The sequence below is a fragment of the Nomascus leucogenys genome, chromosome 19, assembly GCF_006542625.1.
Source record: "Nomascus leucogenys isolate Asia chromosome 19, Asia_NLE_v1, whole genome shotgun sequence".
NCBI lineage: Eukaryota > Metazoa > Chordata > Mammalia > Primates > Hylobatidae > Nomascus > Nomascus leucogenys.
The window spans coordinates 5,219,655-5,240,136 of record NC_044399.1 but is presented as its reverse complement, the minus strand read 5'-3'; the positions used below and the strand labels follow the sequence as shown (position 1 = coordinate 5,240,136).

Genomic DNA, 20,482 nt, shown 5'->3' with positions numbered 1-20,482 from the left:
TTTCTTAACTGCAAAGCTGGGACTGAGGAGTCCGGTTATTAGTGCAGTTCAAATCTTAGGACAGACTGAGTAAGTCCCAGGTTCTGAGGAAGCCTATTGTCCATTAGCTGCTGTTTGGTTAGTAGCCAAGGGACACTGGGTGGAACATGGTCGTTTAGCCCAGTTGGAAATGTGAGTTTGCAAAATCCTTCAGAACAGAATAAGGATGGCAGAAATGATTGGTACCTATGGTATTTAAACACAGGCTAAAGGCACCTTGGCGATTATTTAACAGAAAGAAATATTTAAAGGGTCAAAAATCTTATCTCTCCTGACTTTTTTCTCATGTACTGCCTTTAATGGTTAGGTTCAGTTGTCTCTCTGATCGTAGGTCACAAAATGTGTAGCTTTGCAATTCAATTCTATCAAAAGACTCAATATAAAGTGGCATGATGAGCCGCTCTTCTAGGACCTCCTTCCACTCTCCATATTCTCAACACACTGAAGAATGGCATTTTTAATGAAATAGTATGTGCTCTGACCAATGTTATAATCAGGATTCAACTTTTTCAAGTTCACCAAGCTATTCACTTATGAAAGAATTCACTTTTGAGGAGAACCAACATATTCACTGACAAGGCTATTACTATCCGTATTTGGATCATGACATTGTGTGAGTATAGACTATATTTAGGACATCTATAGATAAGCTGTCACTGAAGGAAAGATCCCATCAACTCTTCCTTTCACTCCTAGATTTACTGGGAGAAGATCAATGTTTCAGCATTTTACGTTTTCTTAAAAATTGTATCAGTGACATTTTAACCAAAGGTGTCAATAAATTTATTAAATTTTAGAAAAAAATATCTATTTAAGAAAAACGCCACATCACTGAAAGGCAAATTGTATAGCAAATAGTACAAGGAGTCCCAATGGGGAATTTGACACATATTGAGGATCTATTAGGGTTCATTGCAAGGAGCTTCTTTGCTGGATAAAAATTCTACAGGGCCTATGTTTTGTTTCCTTCAAAAGATAAATAAAAATAAAATCCTACCAAGATGAATGAAAGACATTCAAAAATATTGTGAAATGAGGTCAAAACATTGAATAAATGATGTAATTATTAGAAAAAGTTGCCACAGATAGGTCTGATGTTTGTTCTTTGGTCTGTAGTGGAAATTGACATAACCAAGAACCTACGAGTGGCTGTGTTAATTGCGCACTTTGAGATTGTTTTTACAATACACCACAAACGTTTCTACAAAACCAAATTTAATATGCAACACACACTCACCGTGTAAACACATCTTTTAAAAAATCTGATAATAATTCCAAGGATCACTTACAGGCTTTCATAAAAGCATTTTATATCAAGAATCTCAATACAGAATGATTTCTATGTCAAAATACATTTACACTGTAAATTGTTTATAGGAAAAAAAAAAAGACACCAAGGAATGGAGTTTGCTGGCATTGAATTCAATAGCAGCAACTGCCCCTGATATTTTTCCTTCATTTTCTACTTCAAACACTTCTGACAAAACATGTTAATCTACCCCTCTACACTTTGTCTGTGGTTTTATTCGCTCTATCAGCCAGATTAATATATCGAGATGTGATCACCATGCTCATTCCCACTGTCAGCAGCTCTCCAACCAGCCCAGAAAACTCACTTTCCGTGGTCTTCCTCCTGCCGAGGCTGAGGGCCGTGCTGGGTGCTGAGACATCAGGAATCTTCAAGCCTGTCCCTAACATCTGGTTTGAGACAACATTTTCAGAATTAAACAGCAGTTATCAAATGTAAAACTAGAAAAAAGTCACATAAAAACCACAAGTGAAGATTGATCACACAATTTTATTAGAGTCTTTTGAACAAATGTAATCCTCTGTGAAAAACTCTTGCAAAAGGGACGTTGGAGTGTACTATTTTCAACCCTGAGCATTAACACTGCATACCAAGGGGGGGTGGGTCAAGAAGCTGGTTCGATTGAAGCACAAGCACAAGCCACTGATATTCTCTATGTGATCAGGTTTTTACAAAAAAATACATAGTTTTCAATAAATAATGCTTAATTTTACAACTTTGATACAGCAATGTCATACACCGTTTCAACACACTACACTCTGCATGCTAGATAGTCTACGAGAAGACGAAACTTTGCCATGCATTTTCTTTCCCCCCTAGTGCTATCAAACTTCATCCTCCAGCGCACTGCCTCAGGTAGCTTTACCCTCTCTCTGTTTCACAGCAATAGGTCGTGCGCTGGCATGCAAACTCTAAAAAAGGTCCCCCCCACAAACCACTCAGACTTCTACACAAAAGGGTTTTTCAGCTTTTCTGCTCCCAAACCTGGAGTGGCTAAGAAAGTAAGTTTCATGTGGCCTTGGAAAATACACACTTGTTAACAGTGTCATGCTGAAAACTGCTCTAAAACATCAGGTGGTTCTGTCCTGGTGGCCGTCACGAAGCATTATGGGATGCCATAACCACTAGGAGTCCCAAACCGGAAAAAGTAGGCCTCCGTTTTAAAACAGTCAATTCAAAAAAAGGTGTCACAGAACAAATGCAAAAGACTCTTAAACCCACAACATATGTACAAGAGTAAAAGTAGACAAAATGGGAAATTAATGAGAATGGCGTAAAACGTTTCTCCCTATGTGATTCAAGGGAGGAGGCATACTGTTTTTGAACAAAAGCTGGATGAAGAAAAATGTGACAGAGGGCCCTTTGTCAATATCTATTTGATCAAAATTCTTTATATGATAAATTACTTCCAGTTCTTTTTTTTTTTTTTGGAAGGGGAAATGTAATGTGTCTGAGAAAGTAAGACAAGCATCATATTAAAAAATCTCTTCGAGGAGCCTAGAGGAAATCCTATTTTTTATGCATTTTTAAACTTTTTGTCATATTGCTTTATTTTGTCATTTTCACAGCAGAAAAAATCAAGTCTACGTGACTACATAAAAGAAGTTTGATCAAACAGTGAGACGGGAGCCTCCACATATGCACATCCAGGTTGCTTAAATTCACCAATTGCTCATTGGAAACCACATCTCAACTCGGTCATATTGCTTTTAGTGGTTTGTTTCTCTGTAGAGAAGTTCTCTGTTCACAACTGCAGGCAACCAGAAGTTCCCAAATCATTTCAAACAGTCCTATCTGTGCACTGGCAGAGGTGCTAGGTCTTCTAAGAATATCTCTACCCAATAAAGTTATTACTTTTATACATGGAACATTATGAACTTGTGTCTCCCTTTGTAAGCCGTTTTATACTTTCTGCACTTTTGTGCTTTTATTGAGTATAAAAATAGGTCTCCTTTAAAATTCTGTTTATTTTAAGTTCACTAAAAAACTACTTGTTTGTGAAATTCTCTTATAAACTCACTGCATCCACATGGAACAGATAAAACTAATTAGGCAGCTAATGGATATAGGTAGTGTTAAAAAAATACAATGAAAAAAACGAAGACATGGTAGGAATCAAGGGAAAAAAAAAAAGCCAGCAGTAAGTAAAATGGAAGAGAGCTCAGTTTCGTAAATTTTGTTTCATCTTTATTGTGGTTGAAAACGTAGGCTCCACAGGAAGGGGGCAAAAAACAAAACTGAACAAAAAAATCCTGAGTTGTTATCAAAGAGCAGAATTTTCCAGATCATCAAATAAAAGGGGATGTTGTAGAATAAATCAAATAGAATGAACAGTGAGAAAGAACCAATAAGAAAAATAAGCCCAATCTCAGAAAAGTATGTCAAGAGTTACATGGAGACGGTTACTTTGGGAACTTGTAAATTCCTGTGTTAGGATACGTAAGGCTCATTCTTGTTATCCTCACAGGCTTAGGCTATACAAAGGGTATTTGAAACTGACATTCCTAATGGAAATTTTACAAAATTTGGCCCTTAGAATAACTGAGAAATATCCTGAAAAAATCTTCCCTGAAACTGTAATAAAGAAAGTTTCTTATCTACTGATAAAATTGACAACTCAGTAAACTATTTTCGCTGGTCTTCCTACGTAAGAAAAAAGCACAAATATATTTGCCTCAGAAATCTGTTAAAAGCAGGGAACCACACAGTAAAAGAGTATAAAGATTCTATAAATGGGAGAGTCCAAGAAAACCTCTCTCAAAGTGTCCACAAGGATACATATGCCCATTAGAAGAAAAGTAAGAATATACATATTATTAATCATATCAGAGAATAAAAAAGTTAAGATTGATATAATATATTTATATTGAATGACTACTTTAAAATAGAGCAACTTATTTGCCTTATTTCTCAAATTCCTTGGGCAAAAGTCACTTAAATTCTGAAGTAAAAAAACAAATGTAAATTTCTTGTACTGTACTAGTATCAGATGATTATGATTTCAATTCCCAGAGAAGAGAAAAATAAGCCTTGTCTTTGAGTCTTTTTCTTTCATGAAAAAAGCAACTAAATCACCCTGACTGCTACATTTATGCATATTTAAATCACTTCCCCTTGATTAACATTAAAAAGAAACATCTCTGCCCAAAAGAGTTGTAATGATTTCTTTCTCTAGCTAAAGGATAATCATTCTACAAATAATTTGCCCAGTGTCTGTAGTCATTCATAACATACATAATATTTGCAAAGCACAGTTTAAGTACACTGCCTTTTACTAGCATTTTTTTTTTTAAAATAAAAGGGATGCATATCAGAGTGTAAGAACTGGAAATTACTTCCACAGTTTAAAGAATTAATAAGAGAATGCTGGTTCAATTTCTTAAAGATGGAAAGCTTACCAAAATGCCATCAGAGTCTGTGAACTACTTATAATAAACAGCAGGATCCCCACTGGCTAGGCTGCCGTGCACACAGCGCCCACCCCCCACCCCCAGGTTACCATTTTAAGATATTCTGTCAATGCTTAGTTAAAAATAAGACTTACTTAAGAGACCAACAACAAAAAAAAAATCAATTAAACTTTTATTGAAGACTATCCAGTGGCAAGAATACCTTGTGTATTATATTATGTTTTAGACATTCAGTAAAGAATTCATTAAGATGATTCTCACAATGAACTCATCAAAACAGCCTTAAATATTGTTAAAAAGCGCATTGAAGCGCCTGTCCTGAGTTCTAACAGGTTTTAAATTTAGATTGCCAACCAATTACTTCTATTTTTCTATCAAGTTAGGCCACATGGCTTTAAAAAAAAAAAAATCTTTACTATCCCTTCCCATTCTGAAGCCAAATTATTACTTTACTACTTTACTTAGTTTCCACCTCACCACAGAAAATGTCCAAGATTCATCTATGATTAAAACATAAAATACATGCCAAGTTTTCAGGTTTTCAAAATACATAGATCAGCCTATCAATGGGTTTACGTTGTCAACAAGTTTCGGAACTGCAGCAGAGGGCTGCCACATAAAATCACCAGCACGGAGCAAGTGTCAATTGTAAACCGCTGGTTCAATTATTCGTGGCTAAAATAAATGTACCACCAATGGCTGCATTAGTCTACATGTTGAGGGGGTGGGGGGTAAGGTAAACAACTTCAGAAATCCAGTTCTATATTGAGAACCTGGTTAACGCCATCAGCCCCTTCTTTTCCCAAATGTACTACTGAAATCTGATGGTTTATCGAAAGGAAAGAGCCACAGAAAAGAAACCTGTCCATCTGCAGCAAAAGCTTGCTGGCTTCGCATCCCAGGGGTGGGGGCTGGGGAGGAGGCTCGCCCAGAGCGGGAGGTTGGGGGGCGGGTGAGAGGCCCGAGTTCGCAGTCGGGGGGCCGGGGGTGGAGTGGTGGTAAGATCTAGTAAGGCAAAAGCAAGCGGGAGGGGAGGCGGGAAGGGCGCCGGGGCCCCTTTGGCCTAGCAGCTGCAGTTACTGTGCGGACGCTTCCATTCGGTCTCGCCAAATCTCAGTAAAAATGGAAGGCCAAACCTCGGTCAATCATTTCAGTAGGTGAAAGAGTCGTGGTGATTTTGCAGTGAGTTTCAATTAGCCACTGCAAACCTCCTCCGCTGCAGGCGCCGCAGCTCGGGAGGCTGAACTCCGGGGCTGGCACGCTGGGCCCCGAGCGGCCTCCCAGCCTCCCTCCTCCCGGACCCAGCAGAAAGAGGCGGCGGAGGCTCGGAAGGGGGGCGGGAGCCCGGGGCGCCCGTGCCCGGCCGCGATCGCCTGCCCGGGCCTGCCGCGAGGGCTCGGGGACACAGGCCGGTCAGGAAAAATGGTGGGGAGCGAGGGGGTGTGGACAAGCAAACGGTGCTCAGCGAGCGGGGAGCGCCAGAGGGATGGGTCGCGCCCGCGCCGCCGCCCGAGCCCCCAGGAGGCTCCCGCAGAACAATCAAGATGCGGATCCACCTTTGTTGCGGCGGCCCCGGGGAGCTGATTCCTGGGCAGCCCCTGAGCCGGCGCGCGGGGAGGGCGTGGTGAGGGCCCGGGTTGCGCGGGTGCGGCGGCCGCCTGCTCCCCGGCTTTGCTTTCTTCCTCTCACCCCGCAGTCCCGAGGCTTCCCTCCCCGGCCCGCGGGCCGGGACGCCAGCGCTGGTGTCTCCGCGCGCCTCAGGGGCCCGCGGCGGGGCGCGCCCAGGAGCACGCGGTGGCGAGGCAAGAAGAGCCAGGCACGGGGACGCGGAGCGTCAGGGCTCTGCCTTTTGCGTCCCGGGCTACCGCCCAGGTGCCCTCTGCCACCCCCTGCTCCCCACGCCCTCACCAGTGGTTCGGCCCTCCCCGGCACCCCGGAGGCCGCGACTCGGATCGCACAGAGGCCGTGCCATGTTCCTCGGGGTGCCCTCGGCCAGCCTGCCGCCTCCTCCCCTGACACCCGCCTCCCTCCCACTCGTAGCCTGGGTCCCGCCGCGCCCCGCGCCCCCTGCGGCCCCGCACCGTCCTCTTTCCCTCCGACAGCTCCACGGCCCCGGGGGACAGAAGGAAACAAGAAACACCGACCACTTTTCTCCTTTCCTCTTCCCCTTCCCTCTTCACCGCTAGAGGTCAAAAACTGCGGCGGCGTTCTCCGCCAACAACCACCTCTGAGCACACGCGAAGATGCAGCGTTAAAAATAAAGAACAGAAAAAATTCAAATCTGGAAACGGCTGTCCCCACCCTTTGAGAGGCGGGGATAGAAGTGCCCCGAGCGCTCGCTGCCAAAGGCGGCTGTCACCGAGAGGCTCAGCGGGGACGCGGCCCTCCGCAGAGAACACACAAGCCCCAGCGAACAGGACCCCGACCAAGCGAGCTGGCAATCCAGGCCCCTCCATCCGCCCCTCCCCGGCCGGCTCCCGAGCCTCCGCGCTGCCCGCCCGCCAGGATGGGTGGGGAGAAGAGGCAGGCAGTGGAGGAGGAGGTGAGAAAGGAAGTGGGGAGCTGGAGATGGAAAGGGAGGGCAGAGAGAAAGAACACCCTTCCCCTGTCTTTCACAACTAGCGTTAGAGGAAAAAGAAATCAGCCTGCTAATTGAACACTTTTCAGCCTAACCCCCTAAATGTAGAATTCTCTCCTGCCACCTCCCCGCATCCGCGCACACAACAGCCTCACCACCGAATGCTCTGCGACAACAGGACCTCCAGTTTGACTTCCATAGAGACTATTGGCGATGCGAGTTTCTATCAGTTCCAGCTGATTTATTAAAATTGTCAAGATACAGACTTCCAGCACAAAAAAAAAAACAAAAAAACAGGCAATGATGTCGACAGTGCATTGAGTCTGCTTTGCCACCATTTGCTACAAAATATGCAGATGGTCTGTACTTTATTTAGATTATATTGCACAAAATGAGAAACTTTTTAAACTATGTGCCTTTTTTTTCTTTTTTGCTAAAAATCGAGAATCCAGTTTCAAACCTTCCATCTGGGGCCCCATCCACATCACAGCGTATGAGATACATAAAGTCCTACTATAGTACAGTACATATACAATCTTTAAACTAAGATAACAGCTCTGAGGTCTATATCACCATTTTCAATAAATCTTTACCTACAAATATTGAACAAATCTCTACTATAGCTGTACAAAAAAAAGTTTGCTTTTTTTTTTTAAACCACAAGGCCTTTAGATGCAAGGATTATTTTAAAATTTTAATCCTTTTTAAACCAGGACATAACGTACCAACATACTTGCATGCTAAAAAACAGAGGAAAAAAAAAGAAATCAAAAGGGAAGAAGTGCCTGAAAGTCTTACTGAAAAAACACAGCAAGAATGTTCCCTTTTCACTGTACAAAAATACGCCTGAAAATATATTAATTTTTAAAAAAGACTGAGGTCTGTTATGTATCAAAAATGTTTCAATACCTTTTGTACTGAGGTCTAGGCTGTCTGGTATTCAATCAAGGAGGTATAAGGGAACAAGTTACAAAAAAAAAGTTGGCAAGTAGAAATCACATTTGTAAAACCATAAACAATTTGATCTGAAAAGTAAACTCTGATCTTAAGTCAGTTCACAGTTTTTTTTTTTTGTAAGCGTTTGTACAGTCTGCATTTTTTCAAGCTCCCTGCAGTTTTGTTAAGAATCGGATGCATAGAAGACATCAGTTTTCTCCCTCCAAAAAAAAAAAAAATTAAATTAACAAAAGTTGCAATGGTCCCTTTTTTTGTTAAAAAAAAAATCACCAGTTCTTTAAGTTCTCTTAAGAAAAAAAAAAAAAATCTCCACCAACTCCCTAGAGTAACAGTTGTGCTGCCAAAAGGGTCCTCTGCAGACGCGTCTTCCAGACTTCAAAGACCGACAAGCTTCAAACAGCGCCTTCCGGAGCGGGTCCTACCTCCCCTCCCCCGCCCCGCCCCCTCTGCCTTTGTTGCAATCACGAATTTCAGGAAAAAGAAATAGTAATTACAAAAACACATTTTTTGGGAAAAAAATCACAACTCCAGACTAGGTATGCAACTACCTTGAGACACGATAAAGGAAGGGAGGGGGGACAAAAAAAGGACAGGAAAAATGTTTAAAAACTACTCATTTCACTTTAACTCCACCAAAATTTTCATCATGTTTTCCAATTTCTTTGCGTCACGACATCTTATCAATATCATCAGCATCTTCTTCTCTCCCCTCCACCCTACCACCGCCACCATCAACACCACCATCATCATCATCATTATCATCATCATCATCATCATCACCACTACAACTTCCTCCCAAGGAACCCAGCTCTGCACCCTCCGAGAGAAAGAGCGAGCAGCGGGCGCCTTTCAATATGTGAACACCAGGTCGGAGAAGTTCGCCTCCAGCCAGTCCCCCGCGATCATCTCGCTCAGCTCCGGCGTGCAGTAGTCGGGGAACTCGAAGTGGGAGCCCAGGCTGCCCTCGCTGAACGAATCCAAATCCTTATCCACCAGCGACAGGGACAGGTTCCCGGCCGCCGCGCCGCCCCCCAACTGCTGCTCGCTGGCGCTGTGCGCGCTTTGGGAGAAATTCAAGCTCAGGTCGAACATCAGGTCGTCGGCGTCCTCACCGCTGCTGCCGCTGCTGCTGCCGCTGCTGCTGGACGAGGAGGTGGACACCGAGCGCGAGGACGCGGGCGACAGCGCGGGCTGCGCGAGCGGCGGCGGGTGCTGCTTGGTGATGTTCTTGAAGCTGTAGTAGAGGCGGCTGCCGCCCCCGGCGCCCGAGGTCGCGCCGGCCCGCACCTCGTCGTAGAGGCTGGCGCCCTCGGGGGACTCCGCCGAGCTGCTCAGCGTAGGGCTGGCGGGCACTTTGGCGACGTTGTAGCGTCTCAGCAGCTGCGACGGCTGCTGCCCCGGCGGCTGCAGGAGCTGCTGGTGCGGTGGTTCCTCGTCCTCCTCGTCCGGCTCCTGTTTGATCTGCAGCTGCAGCTCGTCGTCGTCGTCGTCGTCGTCGTCGTCCTCATCCAGAAACACGCACTTGACCGTCTTGCCCGCGCCGCCGCCGCCCGCGCCGCTCACGCGCAGGCTGCCCAGCACGTAGTCGTCGCCCGCGCCCCCGTAGTCCCCGGCCTGGGCCGCCTTGCCCGCGCCCGCCTTGGCGCCGGCGGCCGCGGGGGCCTTGAGCTTGCCGCATTTCTTGCTGGAGCCCTTGGAGGTCTTGGCACCGCCCGCGCCGCCGCCCGCGCTCCCGCCGCCGCCGCCGCCGCCGGCCGCGCTCTTCTCTGGGCTCTGGCTGGCGCTGGGCTTGGCCGAGGGGTCCATTTTGGGCTTTTTCCGGGGCCGGTACTTGTAGTCGGGGTAGTCGGCCATGTGCTTGAGCCGCAGCCGCTCCGCCTCCCGGATGAACGGGATCTTCTCGCTGTCCTTCAGCATTTTCCAGCGCTTGCCCAGCCTCTTGGAGATCTCGGCGTTGTGCATGTCCGGAGACTGCTCCATGATCTTCCTGCGTTCGATCTTGGACCACACCATGAACGCGTTCATCGGCCGCTTGATGTGGCCCGACGCCGTCTTGCACCAGTCTGGGTCGCTCTCGTCCAGGGCCACCGGGCTGCAAGCCATGAATTCGCCCTCCTCCGTGTCCAGCGCCTCCCGGGGCAGGTTGCTCTCCGCTTCCAAGCTCTCCGCCTGCTGCACCATGATCCGCTGCGGGGCTGGACGCTCCAACCCGGGCCGCTGGGTCTCGTGCGGAGGTCCCCCTCCCCCTCCCACCCCTCCACCTTCCTGGGCAAGTTGCAAAGTCCTCGGCACCCCGCTTTCGCGGCTCCCCCCCTCCCCCCCGCCCCCCCTTCCAGGCTGCACACAGCGGCTGTGGTGGCTTCGGCGGCGACGGCCGCCGGCGCGCTGGGAGCTGTGGTCGCGACAGGAGAGGCGGTGGCGACGGCGGTCGAGGCAGCCCGGGACCCCTCTCTCCGGCTCGTGGCTCCCACCGCAAGCGCCGGACCCCGAGCTCTCCCAGGCGCGCGCGCTCCTTCTGCAAAAAGTTGAGGTCTCTCTCTCAACTAGTTATCAGGGTGTCATATGGGTGACATCACTCCCCCGGCTAGCCAATGGCTGGGGGCCGGCTCCGCCCATCTCCCTTTATTAACTCGGAGGCACCGCCCCTCCACCCCGCCCTCCGGGCTGCTTTGCAAAGATGGGGGTGGGGGGAGAGCAGGCATGTCTAGAAATATGTTATTTTTAAAAAATCCGCGTGTGTGCACAGATGCGCCTCTTCCCGGGATGCTCGGAAGCGACGCGCAGCACCACGGGGAGCGGGCGGCCCGGGGCGAACCGGGCTGTTCGGGCGCCGGCGCTAACCGAGGACCGGGTCCCGGGAGAGGCCCCGCGCGCCTTTGTGCCCAGTCCCCGGGAGGCCCGACGGCGACAGCGGACGGCGCGCGCTCACTCCCCGGGTGCACACACGCGGGCACGCGCCCAGCCTGAGACGGTGGCCTCCGCCCGGCTCGCGGTCCGCGGCGCCCGGCCTGCCCCGGGGTGGGCGCAGCTGCTCCCCGGCCAGCCCTCCGCGGGGCTCGGCCGCTCCCCCGCGTCCCGACCCCGAGCCCGCCCGGTAGCCCCGCGGCTGCCCTGGCCGACGGAAGGTGGCGCTTGAAGACAACAACCTTCCCGGCACGTGGGCTCTGCTCTCCTTTTCCCTTTCTCCCTTTTTGTAAGGCAAAGAAATCAATTTAAAGCTCGAGAGGCGGTGAGCTCCCTCCCCCGTTTGCATTTTTCTGTTTTGTCCTTTTTCTCCGTCTGTTTTCCCTCCTCAGTGGTGTTTGGGGACGCGGCTGTGCGGGTTGGGCTGCGCCGCGCCCCCGCGCGCCCCGCCCCGGGCGGGGGCCGGAGTAACGGTCTGCGGGGCCCTCGGGTTCAAGCTGGCCACTCCCAGGGCTGGCTCCGGAGCGGGGTCTGGGTCCCGCAGGCTCCAGCACGCCCGCGCCCCGCCCGGCGTCCCCGCGAGGGGCCCGGCGCCCTCCTTCCCTTCTCCCTCCGCTCCCCGCCCCTCCTCTCCCCGCCCCCTCCTCTCCCCGCCCCTCCGCCGCTCCTTTCTCCTTCCCAGGCCTCCTCTTCCTCTTTGTCCTTCCCCCATCCTCGGTCGCCAGCGCTTCTCCGGCAGCCTCGTCCTGAAATCGTGCGATTGTGAGCTAGAAGCCTTCTGGGTCACTCATAAACCAAAGAGAAAATAAGGAGCACTCGAGTTTCCCGTCGAAATATTTTCCCTGGAGGTGGAAAGGTGCGCTGGCGGCCGGGGAGCGGCGACCTGGGGCGCGCTGGGCCCCGCAGAGCAGCCGCGGACCCCGGCGATCGTGCCGTGTTCGTCTCCTTTGTGTTTCTTTATTGAGTCCCTGCTACCTCTACGGATATTCTGGGGGCAATTAAAGAAAATCACCGCTTCCTAGGTATTGTCTGTCGCCATCCTCGCCTTCTCCACACCCCCCAGCGCTGGGTATCTGGGAACTTCGAGCAGTTCCTAAGACACTGCCCGGATCCCTTCACCAGAGAAATCAGCCGTGTAGGACTGGGAAAATTATCCAAATCTGCTTCCTTTCAGGTGCCCTCCTGCAAATAATACTACATTTCTTAAGTATTGGGTCTTCTCTGAGGACTCTGATATCATCAAATAATACCATGTTTTTCACAGACCATGATTCGAAAAAATTACCGCCATTGCGATAACCCATTCCCGCCCCCGTCCCCCACTTCCTCGACTCATCCTAAAGAAAAACACTGCCTTGAATACTTGGAATATTCAGACCAACTTAAATCTTGATAATCCTGGCAATTTATTCTTTTCAGGGCCATAGGAACCAAAAGAATTTACAGTCATTCATACTGGGTGACTTAAAGTCTGGAGATTGTATAAAATCCAAGGCAGGGTGTGAAAAGTCATCTTCACTCCCGCACGGCGAGCACTAGGTCTTGTTTTTCTCTTATAGCTCACAGGTTTTTCAGCTATTGGGAACACCACGGGAGGGAGGGTGGGGTGGAGCACAAGGTGAATCTACACCCACCTCCCCACAACTGCAGGACAAATCCACACTCTAGAGAAAAGGATCGAAATATTTCAGCTCAGCTTCATCATTTGCTTGCAAAGTGTGAGGGCACCTACCATTTTGGCCTCGGAAAGAGAATGCATTTGAAAATCTTTGGCAAATTCCATATTGATTTGCTATCTTTATGCTATAGCAGAAATCATGCTTAGCTTTAAAATGAGAATGATCTGAATATAGTAGGAGTGAAAAATAATAGATTTTATTCTCATAGCGCTGCGATCTTTTTAGAGGAAATAAAAGTTAAAATCTGCTCTTTCAAACAAGAAATATAATTTCTGTTCAAGGCAACATGAGCCATTTGTTGGAGAAGATAAAGCAAAGATTGGGATTGCTAAAGCAGGCACTGAAGGCGGCACAGGCGGGTGCTACAGCTGAATCCCCCCTGTAATATAGGGGAGGCCAGGCAATTTTCACAAAAGATTAACTAGATTGCTATTTTGTAGCATGGACTCACCCCACATACTTAATGTTGTTAGACGTAGTCGAGTGAGGAATGAAAAAAATGATAATCTGTATACTTTATTTTTTGCTCCCTAAGGGAAAATTTTTAAATAAGTATAACATTTAAAAAAAATATGTGAACATGTTTGAGAGCACGCAGGCTTCTTACACGAATAATAGTTACTTCTGAAAACAGATGTTTGCGCCATTAACAGTAACCAACTATTTAGAGGAATTTTAGGCTACCAAATAGAAAATATAGCCTTTAATAATGCACCTCTTGAAAACCTAATTTAGTAAAATGAAAATATGTCTACTATTTTTTAAGCCACTGAATGTATATCATAATTAGGATCATTGGTTATCTTTTTAGAGCCAATATTCACTTCATTTTTGTGTGTGTCTATGTACTTATTTACAAGCAAGATACGTAGTTTGTTTATTAACCATAAACATTGTTGGATACATAATGTTCAGAATCTTAAGAGTCACATCTGATTAGAGTCACAAATGACTCTATTTTTATGGTGATTTTTACCTTTTCATAATTCCATCTTTACAAAGAAAACTTCACGTAAAAGGACTATTACATAAAGAGATAAGATATTTCACGATATCTCTCAAAATTATAACACAGCCATAGTAAGAAGTGTCCCTTTTTCTTAGGAAAGAAGCATTTTTCTAAGCAAATAATATGCTAAAAATATCACTGGGTAAATATTTGACTTATTTGACTGATTGACCACCATTTTTAGAAGCATTGCAACCACATGCATTCCCCATCTCTGAAATGAAGTTATAAGGTAGGATCCTTTCCATTTTTCTCCCTCTACCTATTCTCCTGAAATGAGTTCACTCCTCATTGTTAGCTGTATCTATTTATCTCAGCTTCAGCCCTAAATCCTGAATTTGGATCTGGATATCTTCTGTCTACTGGACATTCCTTCTTATTCCTTCTTAAGTGTTTCTCAGACCTGGTAATGAGTATAGATTGAACAATCCTACCTTGCGCGCGCGCACACACACACACACACACACACACACTGAACCAGTGGATGCTGTTACCCTGTTTGTTTCATCAGAACATGGTTCAACAGCTAAAATAATGTTGTTAATCTTTTCACTCATTTATTCTCTGAATTGACCACTACAGAGTGTGATCCATTAAAGCCAGGGCAGTACAGCACAGGGCAGTGGCTTTGAAATTTATTTTGATCATGACCTATTTTATAAAACACCTTTTTACATCATGACCCAGTACTCATGCTATACACATATAAAACAGAAACCAAAGCGTCACAAATCAGTTATCTCTCTTTTATGTGCAATTCACACTATTTTTTATTCTGTTCCATTCCATTCCATTTCTGTAAATGCTAGTTAAAACCCACTGAATTGCACTATTAATGAGGCACCATTGAAGTTTGAAAAACACTGGCTTAGGTGTTCAGAGTTATGGCTCTGAAGCATTCTGCCTTGGATTGAAAATTCTGGTTCCACTATCTTTTCTTTTTCCCCCGGTGGCTCTCATCACGTAGCGCTTGACTTTTAGTTATCAATGCCCAGAGAATTCCACAAACGTCCTGCCTCCAAAATTCATGTCTTTTGAAATTATTCATATGAGATATATATTCTATTTTTTTAAATAGACTTTATTTTCTAGAGCAGTTTGAGGTTCACAGCAAACATGAATGGAAAGTACAGAGCCTTCCGCATGGTCTCTATCCCCACACCTACACAACCACCCCCACTCAGTGGTACATGTGTCATGATCAGTGCATCTACAATGACACATCATAATCATCCAACATGCATAGTCCACATTAGGCTCACTCTTGGTGTTGTACATTCTGTGGATTTGGATAAATGTATAATGGCAGGTATCCATCATTATAGTGTCATGCAGATTATTTTCATGGCAGTGTCATTATATTATATTATAGTGTCATTCAGATTATTTTCATAGGTGGCCTCCACCCACCTATTCATCCTTCACCCCTCCAAGCCCTTGGCAACAACTGATTATTTTACTATGGCAATAGTTTTGCCTTTTCCAGAATGTCAAATATATGGAACCATACAGTATGTAGCTTTTTCAGACTGGCTTTCTTAACTTAACAATATGCATTTTCTGTTCTTCCATGTCTTTTTATGGCTGCATAGCTCATTTCTTTTTGGCAATAAGTAACATTCCATTGTCTGAATATACCACAGTTTATCCATCCTCCTACAGAAGGACATCATGGCTGCTTCCATGTTTTGGCAATGATGAATAAAATCTGTTATAAGCATCCTTGTGCAGCTTCGTGTGTAGATGTAAGTGTTCAACTTGCTTGGGTAAATACCAAAGAGTGAGACTGCTCTATTGTGTGATAAGAGGTTGTATAATTTCATAAGAAACTTTCAAACTGTCTTCCAAAGTGGCTATGCCATTTTGCATTCCCAACAGCAATGAATGAGAGTTTCTACTATTCCACATCGTTGTCAGAATTTGCTGTTGTCACTATTTTAGATTTTAGCCATTCTACTCGGTCTGAAGTGCTATCTCATTTTTGTTGTAATTTACATTTCCTTAGTGGCATATGAGATGGACTATCTTTCCAAATGTTTACTTGCCCTCAGTATATCTTCTTTAGTGATAAGTCTCTTCAGGTTTTTGGCCCATTTTTTTAAAATCAGGTTTTTCATGTGCTTATTGTGAAGCTTTAAGATTTGTTTGTATATTTTGGGTAACAGTCTTTTATCAGACATGTCTTTTGCAAATAACTTCCCCTAGTCTGTGGCTTGTTTTCTCATTTTCTTGATAGTGTCTTTCACACAAGTTATTTAACTTATCCTGTGCCTTGGTTTTCCAGTCTATAAAATAGGATACCAGTAACCATTCCATCCTGTGCACACACACACACACACACACACACACTCTCATGCGTGCAGAGACACAGTCCAGGTCCTGCTTGATTGTTAGAATTGCTATAATGATTAAATACATGTGAAGTGCTTAGAACAGTGCTGCGCACAATAGGATGTTTACAAATGTAGTCTTTATTATTTTAACATTTCTTCCTCTGTGCCTGAAAGGGTTCCTGGCATACCGTAACTATTATGTAAATTATTACTGTATGAAGGGATTTTCATATTTGCTCACATACCCCAGTAAGTTCAGTCAGTTCTCCTACCTGAGTCACTCCTGAATTCACTTCCTTCTGCATGTTTTGACCATCAGTGTGTATGTTTCAGCTTTCCTCTGTGCTCTACACATTTTTTAGTAATGGACACCAAACTGATGTCCCTGTTTCCACTCTGCAGACAGACTATTCATTCCAACATGCAACAGGGACCATGGGACTTGCCAGCATCACGCTCAGGACGCCATTCACCATTAGGACAAAATCCACGTCCCTTTGCAACGCAAGCAAGGCATGACTCTTCTCTTTTTGCCTCTGTAGTTTCATCTTTGTCACAATTAAGGAAAACACGGAATATCAGTAGGGCAGGATAGCACAGAGCAGGGGCTTCAAACTTATTTTGACTATGACCTGACATATGAAATGGGTTTTTGTATCATGACCCAGCACACAAATGAACACACACGCACACACACACACACAGATGTACACACACAGAATATACACATGCAACATTGGAGGTAACTCCAAGAGGGATGTCTGTGGTGTCAGTTCACACTGTTTCACATGTTCACACTGTTCCCGTTAACCAGGCATTGGCTAGAACTTCCTGTCTTTTACAGTTTAAACAAACCTTATTTTTATTAAAAATATATTTATTCAACCATTTTTAGTGGGAGGAACATGCTCTAAAAAAGACATTTAACTAGAAAACTCAGGGAATTTTTAAATGAAGTTAAATAATTTCCCCCAAAACCGTTATTTTTTTTTGTTGAGCAACCTGCAGTATCACCCAGTGTGGCCTGCTCTCTCAGCTGCTGTGGTTCTCTCTCAGCTCCAGAAAAGAGAGCGGGGGGCTTTAGGGGCTGGGGTGGGGAGATGGCTCCCGCCCTCTCCCATCTAAATCAAAGACAGAGGCAGAGCCTACACCAGTGCTGGAGTGCACATCCTAGAGATGCAGTCTACACATGAAGGGAGGGGGGCCAGTGGCTCCTGGAGACATCGCTCCCTTTATATCAGCATCTTTGTCTTATACACCAAAGAAGACATGTGTGCTTCCAAATGTAAGTGTGTATGTGTGTGTTTGGAAGTGTAATATGAAAAGAAATGGATAGTCAATTTTGAAAGCACAATTTTAAAATTTGCCAAATCTGGTTTCTTCAAAACATGGCTATTATCCTGATTTGTTTGTCTTAATCACTTCTTAGCTAGAGAAAACATCCATGTGAATAGCTATGAATGTGTCATTGTTTTCGGTGATACAGACAAGAGGGGACAGGGAGAGCTGGTAACTCAGGCAAACACGTGTCCTGTAGATTTCTGGGATTTGATTAGTGCAAGTGCAGGAGGAGGGTGGCTGTGGATAGGCCTCACCGTGAACAGGGAATCACTGGCTTTGTCAGGTGCAGCGTCTCCCCTCCACCTTGATAGGCTGTGGGAAAGCCCTAGCCAGGACTCTTTCTGAATCACCAAGCTGTGTGGCCAGGTTGCTTTACCCACTCCCTGCGACCCATGAGCCCTGTAATCAACTACATTTTGCTGTAATTGACTCTTGAACTTAGGTGTCTGCTGTTGTTTTTCTTTCTGGCCCTCTATGCATCAATAGCTTTTTCTGTACTATCTCTATCTGTCAGCTTTGAAAACACTTACATTACTTGTATTATTCCAAATAATGTAAGGTATAGGCAGAGATGTGTGAAGCCCAGGTAATCATTAAATTCTACGTAATCATAACATGAACAAGAAATACAGTGACCTTTCCTTGGAGAGGGCATTCACTAAAAATCCTACCAATCTGTGGTCATCATTAGGGTAGCTATTAGCTGCTGTGCAAAATCGAAGGGCATTTACAGACAAGGTGGCGGAGGGGAGGATGGATGGCAAGAGCACCCAGGCTTCTACTAAGAGGTGAGTAGCGCCTTAGAGAGACACACCTGTGAGAGAAGAGGGGTCTGAGCCAGGGAGACTGTCTCCTGCCCCCATCCTAACATAAACCAGCCATGTGATCTTAAGAACAGGGGCTGATCATCTTGGCCCTTAAAATCCTCACCTCTAGCATGAACATTTTGGACTAGATGACTTCCAAGGTCACTTCTACACTGAACCTTTTGTAGCTTTTCCAGGATGAAAAATGTCACTGCTACAGAATCATAAACTAGGGAAAATTATTTTGGTTTCATTCTCTTAAGCCCGTGGGTTCATTATGTTGTACAGTATAGTTATTTAACTGTGACTTTGGTACTTTGTGGTATTTATTGTTTTCTCTTCCTCCATTTAAAGGCAGCACATATTTCCCGTAGAAATGTGGAATGTAAGAAAAGCACATAAAGCAATCCAAGTTGCCTATAGATATCCACAGCCTACTTCAGTCCCAGTAATGCTCTTTCAACCTGGGTTAGTATCAGATTCCTCATTCCTTTTTTTCTCCCACAGTAGCAGATAGTCCATGTTACAATAAAAATTAACATGATTTTCCTTTGGTCCCGAGCACCTTTTGGATCTGTGCTTGGGTGTGTAAATGGTGCATTTGGCAGGCTGGATGAAGTGCGGTGTGATCAGGGCACAGCTCTGTGATTCTCTTCCCACCAGCCTAGAGATCCCCTCTCAGGTCTAGCTTGGGCTGACTGTGAGTTAGAAGCAAGGTGGCAGTTCCGGTGTTTTACACTCCTGCCTCCCCGTCCTGCCTTCTGGCTGCTGGGGAGCCAGGGGATGGGAAGGGCTTAGAAGAGAAAGGGGCAAAGGTCGTTCTTCACGTAGCCAATGCTGTGTGCTTCTCACTTGGCTGCTGAATGCCACTTAACATGCCAGGATTCCAGCTGCTGGGCCTCCTTGATGGGTCATTATAAGAATGAACCCATCGTAGCAGGGCTACCTTCTCTGTTGTGGGGAATTGAGTCTCCAGATGATCCTTGAGGTTCCAATTTGGGTGCCCTTCCTAGGTGTGAACACCCTTGACATCCTTGACGCCCTTGATATCGTCACTTACAACACGGCCTGCTCTGACAAGGTAATTCCAGGGTGGCTCTGTTCCACCTTCTTCCACCACATGCCTCTGCTTCAGGGACGTATCCGGAGTGTTTGCACCACCCGACTGTGGGAGACGCCACTGCTCACTCTCCTTCCAGGGTGGCTCTGGCCAGGCCCCAGCCTCCGTGTGTTCAGGTGAGAGTTTTGCTCCAGTCTCTGTGTGCACCAGTCTCCTCTGCACTCCCCACCAAGTTGAAAACCCGCAGCTTGGCGCTGAAGAGTCTTGACTCCCACACCAAGTCCCCAAGAGTGGGTGAGGGGACAATGAAAGGGTCGGGGGACCGGAGGGCAGAGAATCTAGCCAGAGAAGATTCTTCTGAGGTCTTGAATTGAAGGGAATTTTCACTGATAGGTTTGGGACTTGTTTGGGATTTGTAATCCTTTTTTTTTTCTCTTCTGATCTCCCCCTTATGGAATGAAAATGTCTATTCGATGCCTGTTCTATCGTTGTATTTTAGAAGTAGATATGCAGTCTAGTCTCATAGATTCACAGCTGAAAGGGAATTTTGGTGAAGGATGAATCAAAGCCTGAGTTGCACCCATATTTGATGAGATATTTAGATGATGTTTTGGACTTAGGCTTCAAGCTGGACTGCATTCAGGCTTTTGGAGATGTTGGGATATGGTAAATATATTTTTCATATGAGAAGGACATGAATCTTTAAGGGTCAGAGAATGGGCTATTATGAGTTGAATTATGTTTCTCAAAATAAATACTTTGAGGTGTAATTCCTGAGTACCTCAGAGTGGGACCTTATTTGGAAATAGGTCTTTTGCAGATGATCAATTTAAAACCAGGCCAGTGGGGTGGGTCCAAACCCAATATAAAAATGGGAAATGGGCCTGGTGCAGTGGTGCACACCTGTAATCCAAGCACTTTGGGAGGCTGAGGTGGGAGGATCACTTGAGCTCAGGAGTTAGAGACCAGCCTGGGCAGCATTGTGAAAACCCGTTTCTACTAAAAATACACACACACACACACACACAAACACACAAATTAGTCAAGCGTGGTGACG

The 20,482-nt window shown here is 45.9% G+C and overlaps 1 protein-coding gene across 1 annotated transcript; it reads right to left on the bottom strand.

Moving 5' to 3' along the window:
- Positions 1 to 1,817: 1,817 nt before the first annotated feature.
- On the bottom strand, positions 1,818 to 10,806 carry SOX11 (SRY-box transcription factor 11). Its single transcript, XM_030800299.1, has one exon. The coding sequence runs from the start codon at positions 10,472 to 10,474 to the stop codon at positions 9,143 to 9,145; it is 1,332 nt and encodes a 443-aa protein (XP_030656159.1). The 5' UTR covers positions 10,475 to 10,806; the 3' UTR covers positions 1,818 to 9,142.
- Positions 10,807 to 20,482: the final 9,676 nt, after the last annotated feature.